Source organism: Podarcis filfolensis (genome assembly GCF_964270895.1).
Source record: "Podarcis filfolensis genome assembly, chromosome: 1".
Lineage (NCBI taxonomy): Eukaryota > Metazoa > Chordata > Lepidosauria > Squamata > Lacertidae > Podarcis > Podarcis filfolensis.
Window position 1 is genome coordinate 10,260,763 of NC_139604.1, and position 15,471 is coordinate 10,276,233.

Sequence of the window (15,471 nt, forward strand, 5' to 3'; positions counted from 1 at the left end):
GGGGCCGGATTTAGGTTTGATGAAGCCCTAAGCCACTGAAGTTAATGGGGCCCTTTATATGTCCAGCTGTCCTTTGTCAACAACAAATTGTCCCTGTTTTTTGTGTCGAATCTATGCTATTTGGTAATTTATGGGCCTAATAGGTATCTAAAGCCATTTGCACATAACAAAATATGTATCTTATCACAGTAATTTTTTTTTATCTTATATTTTGGAAATGTACATCCAGTTGCTTTTCCCCTTTAAATTTTTTTGGGGCCCCCAAGAGAGTGGGGCCCTAAGCTATAGCTTGTTTAGCTTATATGTAAATCCGACACTGGGTTGCCGTATCCTCTCCCCGGCAAATTATGTAAAAGTAAAGGTAAAGGACCCCTGGACAGTTAAGTCCAGTCAAAGGAGACTATGGGGTTCAGCACTCATCTCACTTTCAGGCCGAGGGAGATGGCGTTTGTCCACAGACAGCTTTCCGGGTCATGTGGCCAGCAGGACTAAACCGCTTCTGGCACAATGGAACACCGTGACGGAAACCAGAGTGCACAGAAACGCCATTTACCTTCCTGCCGCAGCGGTACCTATTTATCTACTTGCACTGGTGTGCTTTCGAACTGCTAGGTTGGCAGGAGCTGGGACAGAGCAATGGGAGTTCACCCTATCACAGTGATTCAAACCGCCGACCTTCTGATCAGCAAGCCCAGGAGGCTCAGTGGTTTAGACCAGGGGTCAGCAAACTTACCACGCCTCGGGCTGGTGTCTCCAGTGCTGAATGCGTGGTGGGCCAGAGGGCGGGGGAGCGCGTGCCTATATGCGTGTGCACACGCTATTTCCGGCGCACTTCTGGGTTGGAGGAGCACTGGAAATAGCATGTGCGCATGTGCACGAGCCTCCACCAACCTGGATGTGCATCGGAAATAAACCTTGCACATGCGCACAATGCTTGCGCATGCGCACAAGCTATTTCCGGTGCTCCTCCGACCCAGAAGTGGGCAGCCGTGCAGCACAACGCGGTAAGAGCGGGCGGCGGCAGCGGGCGGCAGGGGTCGCCGCAGGCTGGATAAACTTATCCAGCCCGCGGGCCTTCGTTTGGGGACCCCTGGTTTAGACCACAACAGTATCCTCTCCCCAGCAAATTACATAATAAACAGTCAGAAAAGGCAATGCACGATGCCACCACAAAGGGTGTGCTGGTCCCGGGGGGAGGTTACCGTGAGGCGTGGTCAGGGACCTGGGTCGAGGGACTGTAGACTGTCCTCCAAGGGTGAAGCGGGGTCCAAAGCGAGGAGCCGGGCAAGGACGGGAACTCTGGAAGAACAGGTCTGGGTGCTCCCGCAACCTGGGACCGGGCTGACTGGCCTTTATCTTCTCTGAGGCCAGGGGCGGTCCCGGCCCCCAGGAGACCCGCCTCTCCGGGCCTTAAGGCGAGCACTCCTCCCGGGAGAAACCAGTTCCCTCCGCCTCTCTGCCCTGAGCCTCTGCAGCTCAGGAGAGGCTGGAGGGTTACTGGACCCAGGGGGAGACTCACCTTCCCCTGACAGGGCTGGGAGAGGCGCACCTGCAGGCAATGGGTCCTCAATCACCTCCGGAGCCAGAGTGGATTCACCTGGTGCCTGCTCCTGAGGATCCAGCACAGGTGCAGGCGCTTCAGATCCAAGGCCCTGCCCCAGCTCAGCCGGCCCTGGAGGCGAGGACTCCTGTGCAGGCTGGGATCCCTCCGGTTCAGCCTCTGAATCAGATTCCCAGGCTATCACAAAGGGATACGATAGTAAGATGCCTGCACCAGTGCAGAGTGCGGTGCGTTGCGGGAATGTTTCTGTGTATCTCTGGCAGCGGGAGTTCGCAAAAGTGGCCTCCCTCATGCCGAGATGAAAAAGCATTGCTCAGAGGGAACCTCAAGCACAGCAACAGAGACATGTCAAAAGTATACAAGCAAGCGCTTTAACATCTGTAGATAAGAAAAGTATAGATTTGTTTCTCCCGTGGCAGATTACAAGCCTGCTTGTGGCGGTGGGGAGCTAAATTCAGACGCCAGATAGGCTCCTTCTAACCCCCAGCTCCAGAAAAGCGTCCCAATTGCATTCGAAGAACAAATGCAGACGTGTGACCAGTTCAGCACACATTCTTTCTATCGCATGTGTTATAATAAAAACATAAACATAAACATAAACATAAACATACACATACACATACACATACACATAAACATAAAATTTTATTTATATCCTGCCCTCCCCAGCCGAAGCCGGGCTCAGGGTGGCTAACAACAATAAAATAATACAACATTCTAAAATCATTTCATTAAAATTAATTCAACTCAAATTGATGGCAACCATTAGGCTAAAGTTCTCTGAAGATTGCCAAAGGAGGGAGTCAGGCTGTGCCCTGACCAAAGGCCTGGTGGAACACCTCTGTCTCGCAGGCCCTGCGGAAAGATGTCAAGTCCCGCAGGGCCCTGGTCTCTTCTGGCAGAGTGTTCCACCAGATTGGGGCCACAGCCGAAAAAGCCCTGGCTCTAGTTGAGGCCAGCCTAACCTCTCTGTGGCCTGGGACCTTCAGGATGTTTTTGTTTGAAGACCGTAAGTTCCTCTGTGGGACATGCCAGGAGAGGCGGTCCCGTAGGTACAAGGGTCCTAGGCCGTATATTCTTATACCCTTGTATAAGAATTTTAAGGTCTCAAATATGGAATAAATATTCATAAACGCACACATATCTAAATATATGAACCATGTGTCTGAAATAGTATGGGAGAACAATCCTGAAGCCGTTTTGACTCTCCCAATGACCTCAAATATTCCTCTGCAGTAAGGGAGGAAAATGGGGAAAGCCTTCGCATTGACTTTTTGCTTGTAACTCCTGTCTTAAGGGCATATTTGTGTATGAATAGGGTGAGCCTGTGACCTGGACTCAGGAACTAAAGTATTGACCATCACAAAAGAATGGCCAGGCTGCCCAGGTAAATCAATCAGTGACCATTATCAGGTATCCTGGCAGACAGGATTTCTGCTGTAGACCGCCTCCTACTGTGATGTATGTATGATGTTTTGAGGTGGTGGTCTTGGGCTACAGGGTGGGCAATTTCAAGAGTCTATATAAGGGCTTGCACACCATTTTTCTGGGTTCTCTCCTCCCTCCTGCGTGTGGTGAGTGGGGACCCTGTTGCAACAGTTCCTTGAATAAAGATCAGGCTTACTAGCTGTTTTTCTTCTCAATATACTCTGGTTGGCCTCTGTTATTTTCTCTTACCGATAGGGAACCCACTTAAGGACTCCGGAATACCCCATAAGGGAAAGGGAGCAGTTTTTCTTATAACATATGTATGTATATATATATGTGTGTGTGTGTGTGTGTGTATAAAATACCAGTAATGTAATATAATATCACATTATTGCGATGATTGTATCGGGAAGGAATATACAGGTGACCAAGTAGCCCCAGGAGAGACAGGATACTTTGCTCATTTCAAAATCAAGTGGGGAACCTGAAATGTGGCCCTTGCTACCCCCCTACTTGGCCCTCAGAACTCTTCCCGGGCTCTGAATTTCACCTCTCACTGACCCTGCTATGCCCCCTCTTTTTGTGATTTAGTCTGGCTGGAATGTGTCCTCAAACTCTGAATATACCTCTTTGCTTGTATGGATGGACAATAGAGAGCTGTATGTTTGTGTGTGTGTGAAACTATAGTTTGAATTGTAGCCATTATTTCCTAGTCAAAAAAATGAGGAATATTTCTTTGAATAAAATTACAAGTAATTCACAATGGCAAATCATACTTTGCCGATTCATAGCTCTGCCAAATCTTTGTATGAAACCAACCTTCCCATGCAGTTCTTCAGCCGCAGGCGGGGTCTCCGGTGAACTTATGGAAACAGCTGCCCTCGTTTTAAGGAATAATTTGCCATCCCCTGCAATGAAAACCAGAAGTATCCCAGTGATTACGCTTGGTGAATTCATAAAAACTAAAGAAAGGTGTGCCCTCTGCTTAATTGCGATGACTCTACCAAATACTGAAAACCAGCAACACCTAAATCATCACACAAGCAAAGCTTCTCCCATGTGAGGCAGAAATATTCGATCAAAGTTAATTTTCATGAATTAAGCTCAGGCAACCATAGAGTTCAGGGACAAAGCGACTTTTCCCTGGCTTCGTGAATGAACCAGATTTACAAATTTGTTTTAGTAGTAAGGTTAAAGCTTACTGGGAAATGATATAAAATGAAATGAAAAGGATGTTTAAGATAACATTTTTGAAAACAAACAAACCCAGAAGCTTTTTTGGGGGGGATTTTTAGGGACAGAACTACCTAAAATGTATAGAAACTTATTCATGTATGCTACTACAGCGGCAAGAATGTTACTTGCCCCTAAATGGAAAGAAGCAGAAGTCCCGGCAAAGGAAGAATGGATACAAAAACTTATAGAATATGCAGAAATGGCGAAACTTACCGGAAGAATAAGAAATCAAGATAACAAACTTTTTTTAATAAAAGAATGGAAATGGTTTATTGAGTATTTACAGATAAATTGTAAACAGATAAAAACATTGGCAGGATCATTGTAATAACCTGCAGTTTTAGAAGAGTATATATTTATAGAAGATGAATAAATGAGTAAATTAAGTTAATTTGGATATGCTAAAGATATTAAAAACAAATTTAAGGAACTGCAGAAAGAGGGGGAAGGAAGTCAAGTATTGAAATGTCATAATGATTGTAAAATTGGTGAAATGTATAAACTTGAAAAGAATGAATGGTTGTAAACTATGAGGAAAGTTTGTTTTAGCAGCGATTCCTGCAAAGTGGTTTCACAGGGATGGAGAAAGGCCTTTCATTCGTAGCATTCTATTTGCGAACTGCGAGGAAGAGCCCTGATGGGTCAAACCGTGGGCCCATCTAGTCCAGAGCTTAAGAAGTTCATTTTGAAAAGGAGTTACTGTATTTTTCGCTCTATAAAACGCACCTGACCATAAGACGCACCTAGTTTTTAGAGGAGGAAAAGAAGAAAAAAAATATTCTGAATCTTTTATTTCTGAAGAGCCTCCTTTCAAAAGCTTCATTTTGCAAGTGAACAGGAGAAGCATTTTAACAGGCATTAGTGCTTGGATTTCATTCTCTCACATAAAGCCCCAGAAAAAAAATTGGATCATCTGGCCGTTTGGAGAGACAGAGGCACATGGTTTGGGCAGTGATGGAATCCAAGACTGACTGAAGAGGGAAAACAAGAATAATGTTCTCCTGTCTGTTTGTCAAGTTGCTCAGGGGGCTAAACAAGGGCTATCACACAACAACCTCACAACAACCCAGTGATGTTAAGGTGGCCCTCTCTGCGCAGTGCCTGTCCAGCGAAGCGGGAGGAGAAACGGAGCCCCTTCTGTTTCTTTTCCCACTTCACTGAAGAGGCGCGGTGCAGAGAGGGAGAGCTGCGCAGCGCCATTCACTCCATAAGACGCACACACATTTCCCCTTACTTTTTAGGAGGAAAAAAGTGCGTCTTATGGAGCGAAAAATACGGTAATCCCTCGCTCATCTATCAACGACTACCAGTCACAAAGGCTATGTTCTCTACCTGCAATGTCGGAGGCGATATGCCTCACAGAGGCACCGACTTGCACCCAAGATGGAGGGGCCCCGGAGCATGTCGTGTGTGTGTGACATCATGCGCGTGATGCGAGCACAACATTGCATCATTGGGAGAACACCATGCATGGAGCCCAACCCAGAACGACCTCAAGGGCTGGTGGCTCCTCCTCTCTCGCATTCAGGAGGAGCCGGCCGTTGAAGCCATGCTGGCTCCACGCTCAGCCTCCTGTAACCCCTCAACTTTGAGGGGGTCTGGCCCCCTCCCAACAGAGCCATAGCTGTCAAAGCATTAAAGCATTAAGATCGGGATGTGGAAAATATGAAAACAACAAGAAGAGGCAGGATCGAAGATATTGGAGATATACCGGTACTTCAAAGGTCCAGACAATGGGGAGCCCTGAAAAAAATTATAATTAATATTTCGGATGGTAATTTGGTCGTTTTTTATTTTAGTTTATTGTTTTTAATTGGATTATGATATGGATATGTTAATTGGCTGTTTTTATTGGAAAATCAATAAAAATGATTTTTTTAAAAAGGTATCTCTGGCGGGGGACACGCCGTGCTCCTTCTAAGGTAGTTTGTTCACCGTTGGTCCCCACACTGTATTCAGTTTTCACCTGTGGCTTCTAGAAGCTGTCAGCATGCGACATCAGCTTCACTCCGGAAATGGCTTCAACCATAGCTGTCAACCGTCCCTTGTTCGGCGGGAAACTCCCTTATCCCAGCGCCGTGTCCCGTTGCTGTCCCTTATCGATGATGTCCCTTAAATTTCCCGGGTATCATGCTCGCCCAGCTTGGGGTCCTCCACTGCGAGAGAGAGCGCACCTCAGGGGCGCCTCGTGAGGAGACGGGTGGCAGCGGGCAGGCAGGCTGCCCCTCTCTTGCGAGACTTCTGCCGCGCTGCCAGGGGAAGCCGGAGGCAGCAGCGGCGGTGGCGGCTGAGGAGGCGGCCTGAGGGAGGAGGAAGAGGAGGGGATGGGGAGGGACGCAGAAGGGCGGCGCTTCAGCGGCCGCGGCGGTGCTGCAACCGCCTCATGCCGGGCTCGCAGGCGGCGTGGGCGAGAGTCTCTCTCCCTCCCCCTCTCTCGGGCGGGGAAGGGTCGATGGAACTCCTCGCGCCAGGACGACGTCAGCCCCGACGTGCTGCTTAGCCAACCAGTGCAGCATCTCAATGTAGTGATTTCCCTCTCTGCATCCCTTTCATAACTCTGTTTTTATAAATCATTTGTCCATCCATAGTTCAAATTTTTACGACAAGTTTTCTGTCAACCCTGCCAATGTATGTAACTCTTTACAATAGCTTTTCAACTAAATTATAAACTTTCCCCATTCTTTATTAAAGAGGTACTCTTCCTGGTTTCGAATTGTGCCTGTAAGCTTTGCCATCTGGACGTCGTTCATCAGTTGTCTGCTACTCTTCTTTGGTGGGAGTTGTAGACCCTTAGGATCATCTAGTCCAACCCCCTGCAAAACACAGTCAGTGGCAGCCAAAGCAGCATGGCTCCATGAGTGGCGGATTTCTGTATAATCTAAGCCAAAATCCCTTATTTTGGCTGCTGATCCCTTATTTTCGAGGCTGCTGGTCCCTTATTTTCAAATCTGTAAGTTGACAGCTATGCAGAAGCTCTTTCGCAATTAAATAAGAAAATAATCTTAATTATAATTTTTAAATACCCCAAAACAATCCAGATAACCCAAGCAACTGAGCCACGCAAAGTGCTGCAAGGGGAAGAAAAATTTCCTCAGATGCGCTAATCAGTGTGGCCTAAGGACAAATGTCTTTTTAACACCCTATAGAAAGAGTAATCAGGGCCCATAATATGTAGGCCTCCCCTCAAACCAGTTAAGCTACATCTGTATCAGTCAAGGTCCTGTTAATGCTCCTGGCCTTCTTGACACAATGATAAAACGAAATTGCAAGCACTTTTGTTGCCCTAAGGGCTTAGCGGTGTGACACATATTTGCACATAGGTCAGAAGGTCCAACACTTCAGTTCTCGGCATCTCCCATTAAAGGGATCCCTGATAACAGGAAGGCCAAGAGACCTTGACTCGCCATCAGTCTTCAGCGCAGGCAATATTGCAAGGGGTACCTTTTGCCTATGGTGGTTGTAGTAGCAGGAGGCTAGACTCCATCCTATGCTCATTTGATGCTGCACAGCAAAGCATTCCATATCTCAAAATGATTTAAAAATAAATAAATAAATAAATAAATAATTTATTATTTATACCCCGCCTATCAGGCTAGGCTTCCCCGGCCACTCTGGGCGGCTTCCAACAAAATATTAAAATACCGTAATACATCAAACATTAAAAGCTTCCCTAAACAGGGCTGCCTTCAGATGTCTTCTAAAAGTCTGGTAGTTGTTGTTCTCTTTGACATCTGGTGGGAGGGCGTTCCACAGGGAGGGCGCCACTACCAAGAAGGCCCTCTGCCTGGTTCCCCGTAACTTGGCTTCTCGCAGTGAGGGAACCGCCAGAAGGACCTCGGCGCTGGACCTCAGTGTCCAGGCAGAACGATCGGGGTGGAGACGCACCTTCAGATATACTGGACCGAGGCCATTTAGGGCTTTAAAGGTCAGCACCAACACTTTGAATTGTGCTCGGAAACGTACTGGGAGCCAGTGTAGGTCTGTCAAGGTGTTATGTGGTCTCGGCGGCCGCTCCCAGTCACCAGTCTAGCTGCCACATTCCGGATTAGTTGTAGTTGTAGTTTCTGGGTCACCTTCAAAGGTAGCCCCACGTAGAGTGAATTGCAGTAGTTCAAGCGGGAGATAACCAGAGCATGCACCACTCTGGTGAGGCAGTCTGTGGGCAGATAGGGTCTCAGCCTGCGTACCAGATGGAGCTGGTAAACAGCTGCCCTGGACACAGAATTGACCTGTGCCTCCATGGACAGCTGCGAGTCCAAAATGACTCCCAGACTGCGCACCTGGTCCTTCAGGGGCACAGTTACCCCATTCAGGACCAGGGAGTCCTCCACACCCACCCGCCTCCTGTCCCCCCAAAACAGTACTTCTGTCTTGTCAGGATTCAGCCTCAATCTGTTAGCCGCCATCCATCCTCCAACCGGCTGTGACTTCCCCCAGTACAGAATGGGGAATAGCCTATGGTTACCAGATTTTTTTTTCAATGAATCTGGGGACACTTTTTGAAGCTGAGTAGCAACAGGAAGTCAGTAGTGGGGATGGTGAGGCAAAAGACCCTGGGCCCAAGCATATTGTATAAAGGTGCAAAGCCCTTCTTTCGCACCTTGTGAAACATAAATGCACAGATTTTTAAAAACTGGGCAACGGTGCGCCGCTTGCCCGCGACTCCCGAGTCTTCCCCGATCTCCTTCCCCCTTCCTCCTTTGTTTTGACAGATCAGAGGAGATTCGGGAATCGCAGGTGGGAGGGCATTACCCAGGAGGAGAGCAAGGTGCACAGTTTCTCTGCCAGGCAAGATGCAAAGCCCTTCTTTCGCACCTTGTGAAACATAAATGCGTGGAGTTTTTAAAAAACTGGTCAACAGCCGCTCGCTCGCAACTCCTAAGCCTACCCCGATCAGTCAAAACAAAGGGGGAAGGGGGCAGGAGATCTGTACCGCCGGACGTCCCCGGTTCCCCTTCAGCAGTGGCAGAAGCAGCGGCAGTCAGCAGCCCGGAGTCAGCCTGGTAGTGCAGTTGGCTCTGGCTGGCTTCAGGAGCTGCTCGCTGCCATGGCGCCCACCATTTTTCCTTGCTGGAAGTTCCGGCAAGGAAAAATGGCGGGTGCCATGGCAGCGGGCAGCGAGCAACTCCTGGAGCCAGCCAGAGCCAACTGCACTACTAGGCTGGCTCCGGGCTGCTGAGGCTGCCGCTGCCACGTTTCCCGGGGACAGATTTGCAAATCTGGGGACATTCCGGGGACAGAATTTGTCCGGGGACAGATTTGCAAATCCGGGGACATTCCGGGGACGGAATTTGTCCAGGGACAGATTTGCAAATCCAGCGACTGTCCCCAGGAACCGGGGACATCTGGTAACCCTAGAACAGCCTCAAGGCTCTCTCTATATAATATAATATTATATATGCACATGGTTGCTAAAAGGCCCGATAGGGTATCTGAAATCTCATTATGACTCATGTGGGATACAAATCCTCTGCAAAGTCCAGCTATTTTCTTCCAAGTTGGTAAACAACTGGAAAAAACCAAAGCGTTTAAATACAGATGCTGTCTCCTTTTATCACTCACAGGATTATAGTGTTTAGCTTGTTCCTGTTTATCTGAATGGGAATATTTGCAACCCCAGGAGTGCGGATAAAGATAACCATGATTAAAGAGAAAGAAGCAGAGAAAGAAAGATTTTGTGTAAATATGTTATTGCTGGATTTGGGAGAACTAACCCCATGCTGTGGAGACTTAATTAAATGTTAATTGTTTGCCAAGAGTTCAAGGGCAAATGCTTTGGAGCATGAAAAGTTAGAAGACATGAATACTGAGGCTGGAAGTCTATTCTGGTTGAAAAATGGAGACAAGGGGAAAAGCAGAAAGAATTTAATTTTTTTACTGTGACCAAGCTGCAGAGTTACTCCTCTAAAGAGATCCTGGTAGCAGGAAGGCAAAACTCTGTATACAATTTTAGGATGGAAAATAGAGCTGGGCTCCTGCATCTTTAGTTCAGAAGCAGGGATTTCAATAGGAGCAGGGACTGGGTCTTCTTTTGGACCCAGTCACGCAATTTGAATGCTGTCTGCCATTTTGGAAGAATGCTATGGAACTGGCTGGGGACTGCGAAGAAAACACCCACGCTTCCTCATCTGTGTAGCTTGAATTGTGCCCTTTGAAAGGGTGGTGGCACAGCTATCTCTGCTATAAGAGGACTTCAACCCTCATGCGGAGGGTGCTTTGGGAGTGTGCAACATTGGTGTCAGATGTGTGGCATTTGCCTTGCCGCTGTGCCTCGGCCCTGTGGTGTCTTTGGTTGGTTTCTTCTGTACAGGACTGATGGGGCTGTGATGTCAGCACGCAATCCCATGATCGATGAGTGGAGAGGTGACATTCCCATGGTTGCTGTGGAGCCATCTGTGCTTGTTAACATGCAATTTCTAGACTGTTTTGCTGTCTTATTTTGCTACTACTGCTGCTGCTGGGTATAATGCATAGGATCTAATTCATTGCAAAGGTATTATACTAGCGTTAATGGCTGCCACTGCCAGCAAGACTAGGCATACTCTGCCCAGTGTGTGTTTGTAGTAGACCTGGAGAGTAGGGAGTTGACTTATAAGCCAACAACATGCCAGTCAAATTCTGAAGATTGCATTGAAATGCATTTCAGAAGCGGGGTGACTCATATTGGCTGGCTAAAACACAGTACAAGTACCCGACCAGATTATAAATGAGCTACCATCGCCTTTAGATACTTGCTACAGAGTAGAGAAATACGGTACACTGTTTCTATTGAGCAAGTTCCAATAACAACTCTATCTATCTATCTATCTATCTATCTATCTATCTATCTATCATCTATATCTATCATCTATATCTATCATCTATATCTATCATCTATCTATCATCTAATCTATCATCTATCTATCTATCTATCTATCTATCTATCTATCTATCTATCTATCATCTATCTATCTATCTATCTATCTATCTATCATCTATCTATCTATCTATCATCTATCTCATCTACCTACTTACACACACACACACACACACATAAATACACACATACTTGCTACAGAGTAGAGAAATACACTGCTTCTATTGCGCAAGTTCCAATAACAACTCTATCTATCCATCTATCTATCTATCTATCATCTATCTATCCATCTATCTATCATCTATCTATCTATCATCTATCTATCTATCATCTATCTATCTATCTATCTATCTATCTATCTATCTATCTATATCTATCATCTATCTATCTATCATCTATCTATCTATCTATCATCTATCTATCTATCTATCTATCTATCTATCTATCATCTATCTATATCTATCTATCTATCTATCTATCTATCTATCTATCTATCATCTATCTATCATCTATCTATCTATATCTATCATCATCATCATCTATCTCATCTACCTACCTACCTACCTACCTACACATAAATACACACAAATATTAACTGCTGTGTCTGAGCATAATAAAAACAGTATTGTCTGAAGAAGAAAAACTGTTCTGGCTAAACAAGTCGTTCAGGATATTATGTGACATTTGGGTTATACGTGCAGAGTTAGATGTGCAATTTGTTCCTTTTGGACAAGAGACTTAACCACAGTAGATTTTTGCATCCACCTTACCTTCTTCGTCTGAAATGAATCCAGAGTGCCTGGGATTGTCAGTAGTTTGGACGGATCCCAAGGGTGATGGATATGGGATTTCTGTATCAGGGGGGAGATGGTGGAGTGAGGTGCCATTCTGATGTTCTTGAGAACAAAGAAGCGAGAGGGGAAAACAAGCACGTTATTAAAAGTTAAATGCTAGAAAACAAATTTGCCTTCTTTTGTATGTCTAGAGCACAACCATAGATTAAGGCAACTTAACTCCAGAAACATTTCCCTATCCTCCAGTGCTGTTTCCTTCACTTTCCCTTAGAGTTTATGTTGAGAGCTATTGGCATTCTGCACATCTGTGGGTTTGATGAACCAGGCAAGAAGCCACCAACTGGAATGAAACTCAGCATTTTAAGAATTTCTGCATGGTTTGGTGTTTTGTTTTGTTTGCTTTAAAGGCAAGTTTCTAGCTCTTGTGACTGTGGAGAAACTTGCTTCATATGGTAGCTATAAATGTAGACTGTAAACTGATGTAACCTTCCGCCATTTTGTGTGGTCTTTTGTCCATCTGGCTTAGTGTCGTCTACACTGGGGGAAGCAAACCAGGTGACCTCCAAGTGCTGTTGAACTACAGCGTCCATCAGCCCAGCAAGCCTGGCCAATGACCAGGAATTGTGGGAGCTGTAGTCCACCGGTTACCCAGAGGACAGCGCTTTGGCGATGCTTGGTCTACAGCCTGGACTCTCAGCAGCTTGAGATGGTAGTCTTTCACAGCTGGAAGTGAAGATGCCATCGCTTGAACCTGAGATCTTATGCATGCAAAAAATATAGCCCTCCCCCAAAGTGGGATACATTGGGCGCCACCACAGACCTCTTTGATATTGGCTGTTCTTTTCAGAATGCTCTTCTTTCTTTCTCATTTTCCTTCCGTTGAGCAGAAACTCTCCATTATTTATTGGAGGTAGGTGGAAAGTACCTTGGGAAGCCTCCGGGATCTCACTATTGATCATCATACTCTCCTGCTGCTGATTTTTATGTTCTGGCTTTAAAATGAGATCATTCGGCAAAGGAGCCAGATGCTCTTCACAGACATCGACCTCAGGTCTGGGTTCATTACAACTAGTTCCTGAAAGGTAAGAGAGAGAGAGAGAGAGAGAGAGAGAGAGAGAATAAATGGACTTTATTAACTAACATACAGGTTTTTACAGCATCTTAAAAAGCAGAGACATCACCTTGCCAACAAAGGTCTGTATAGTTAAAGCTATGGTTTTCCCAGTAGTGATGTATGGAAGTGAGAGCTGGACCATAAAGAAGGCTGATCGCCAAAGAATGGATGCTTTTGAATTATGGTGCTGGAGGAGACTCTTGAGAGTCCCATGGACTGCAAGAAGAACAAACCTCTCCATTCTGAAGGAAATCAGCCCTGAGTGCTCACTGGAAGGACAGATCTTGAAGCTGAGGCTCCAATACTTTGGCCCCCTCATGAGAAGAGAAGACTCCCTGGAAAAGACCCTGATGCTGGGAAAGATGGAGGGCACAAAGAGAAGGGGACGACAGAGGACGAGATGGTTGGACAGTGTTCTCGAAGCTACCAGCATGAGTTTGACCAGACTGCGGGAGGCAGTGGAAGACAGGAGTGCCTGGCGTGCTCTGGTCCATGGGGTCACGAAGAGTCGGACACAACTAAACGACTAAACAACAACAACAACAACAGGTTGTTGTGTCAAAGTGTCCCTGTTTTCCAGGGGCCATTCCGGATTTACAGAAGCCATCTCGGTTTCTGATTTGATCCTGGAATGTCCCACTTTTCTGCAGGACATTCCTATTTTCAGTGGAGAAACGTTGGAGGGTATGGAGTTATGCGAGCCCCTAGTCAACGAGATAAGTAACTATACAACCTTTAGAAGACATCTGAAGGCAGCACTGTATAGGGAAGTTTTATTTAAATGTTTAATGTTTTATTATGTTTTTATATATGATGGGAGCTTCCCAGAATGGCTGGGGCAACCCAGTCAGAAGGATGGGGTATAAATAATAAAATTGTTGTTGTCATTGTTATTGAATAAGACTTTGCTATTTTCATCCAAGAAATGTTGGAGAGTATGCGCTATTATTGCAACATCCCAGTTGCTTTTATGCACTGTGAGCCTGGGCTCAAAACTTAAAATGCTAAAGCTAAAAGTGACATCCCACCCCAACAAAGGGGATTTACCCATTGTCTTATCTACCTGGCACCAGAGCAAAGCAATTTTATATTACAATGCAAATAAGGGAAAGAAACAATTTAAAAAGGTAAAGGGACCCCTGACCATTAGGTCCAATCGTGACCGGCTCTGGGGTTGTTCATCTCGCTTTATTGGCCGAGGGAGCCGGCATACAGCTTCCGGGTCATGTGGCCAGCATGACTAAGCCGCTTCTGGCGAACCAGAGCAGCGCACGGAAACGCCGTTTACCTTCCCGCCGGAGCGGTACCTATTTATCTACTTGCACTTTGACGTGCTTTCAAACTGCTAGGTTGGCAGGAGCTGGGATCGAACAACGGGAGCTCACCCCGTTGCGGGGATTCGAACCGCCGACCTTCTGATCGGCAAGTCTGATCGGTTTAACCCACAGCGCCACTCGCGTCGTACACATTGTTGTGGTTTTGCTCTTAGCTGCCGTTTTTTTCTGGTATTATTGGGACAGTACCTAAGCTAGCCTGCAAGGTGGCCCAAAACAGGGATATTGAACACATACTCCCATCTGCCCCAGGCAAGCATAGCCCATAATTGGGGACTATAGCTTTTAATCCAACACTAAAAAAATGGTAAAGGACCTCTGGACGGTTAAGTCCAGTCAAAGGCAACTATGGGTTTGTGGCGTTCATCTTGCTTTCAGGCTGAGGGAACTGGTGTTTTTCTACATACAGATTTTATTTTATTGCTTTATTGAACTTAAAAACAACAACACATAACACAAAATCAAAATTGTTGATAACGAATAATAATAATAATAATAATAATAATAATAATAATAATAATAATTTATGCCCCACCCATCTGACTGGGTTTCCCCAGCCACTTTGGGCGGCTTCCAACCGAATATTAAAAACAATACAGCATCAAACATGAAAAACTTCCCTAAACAGGGCCACCTTCAGTTGTCTTTTAAAAATAAAATAGTTGCTTATTTCCTTGACATCTGATGGGAGGGCGTTTCACAGGGCAGGCGCCACTACCGAGAAGGCCCTCTGCCTGTTTCCCTGTAACCTCACTTCTTGCGAGGGAACCGCCAGAAGGCCCTCGGTGCTGGACCTCGAAGAGTTATCGATATTTATTACACATTATCACAGTCTTCTTCGAGTTCCATTGACTTCCCACCCACTCCATCTAGCTTTAAATGTATATTTATCTAGCACACTATTTATATTTATTTCCAATAATCGCAGACAGCTTTCTGGGTCATGTGGCAAGCATGACTAAACCGCTTATGGCGCAACGGAACGCAGTAACAGAAGCCAGAGCGCACGGAAACATCATTTACTTTCCCACTGCAGTGGTACCTATTTCTCTACTTGCACTGGTGTGCTTTCGAACTGCTAGATTGGCAGGAGCTGGGACTGAGTAACGGGAGCTCACCCCATCGCAGGGATTCAAACCGCCGACCTT

General features: G+C 46.1%; 1 protein-coding gene across 1 annotated transcript in view; it reads right to left on the minus strand.

The window, feature by feature from the left end:
• The window catches only part of KIAA2012, a 93,944-nt gene that overhangs the window by 51,861 nt on the left and 26,612 nt on the right, over positions 1-15,471 (minus strand). The window contains exons 9-11 of the mRNA XM_083626689.1: positions 12,696-12,950; positions 11,852-11,977; positions 3,809-3,897 (exon numbers count right to left, since the gene is read on the minus strand). Coding sequence (XP_083482815.1) covers positions 3,809-3,897; positions 11,852-11,977; positions 12,696-12,950 — 470 coding nt within the window. The remainder of the gene's footprint in view (positions 1-3,808; positions 3,898-11,851; positions 11,978-12,695; positions 12,951-15,471) is intronic.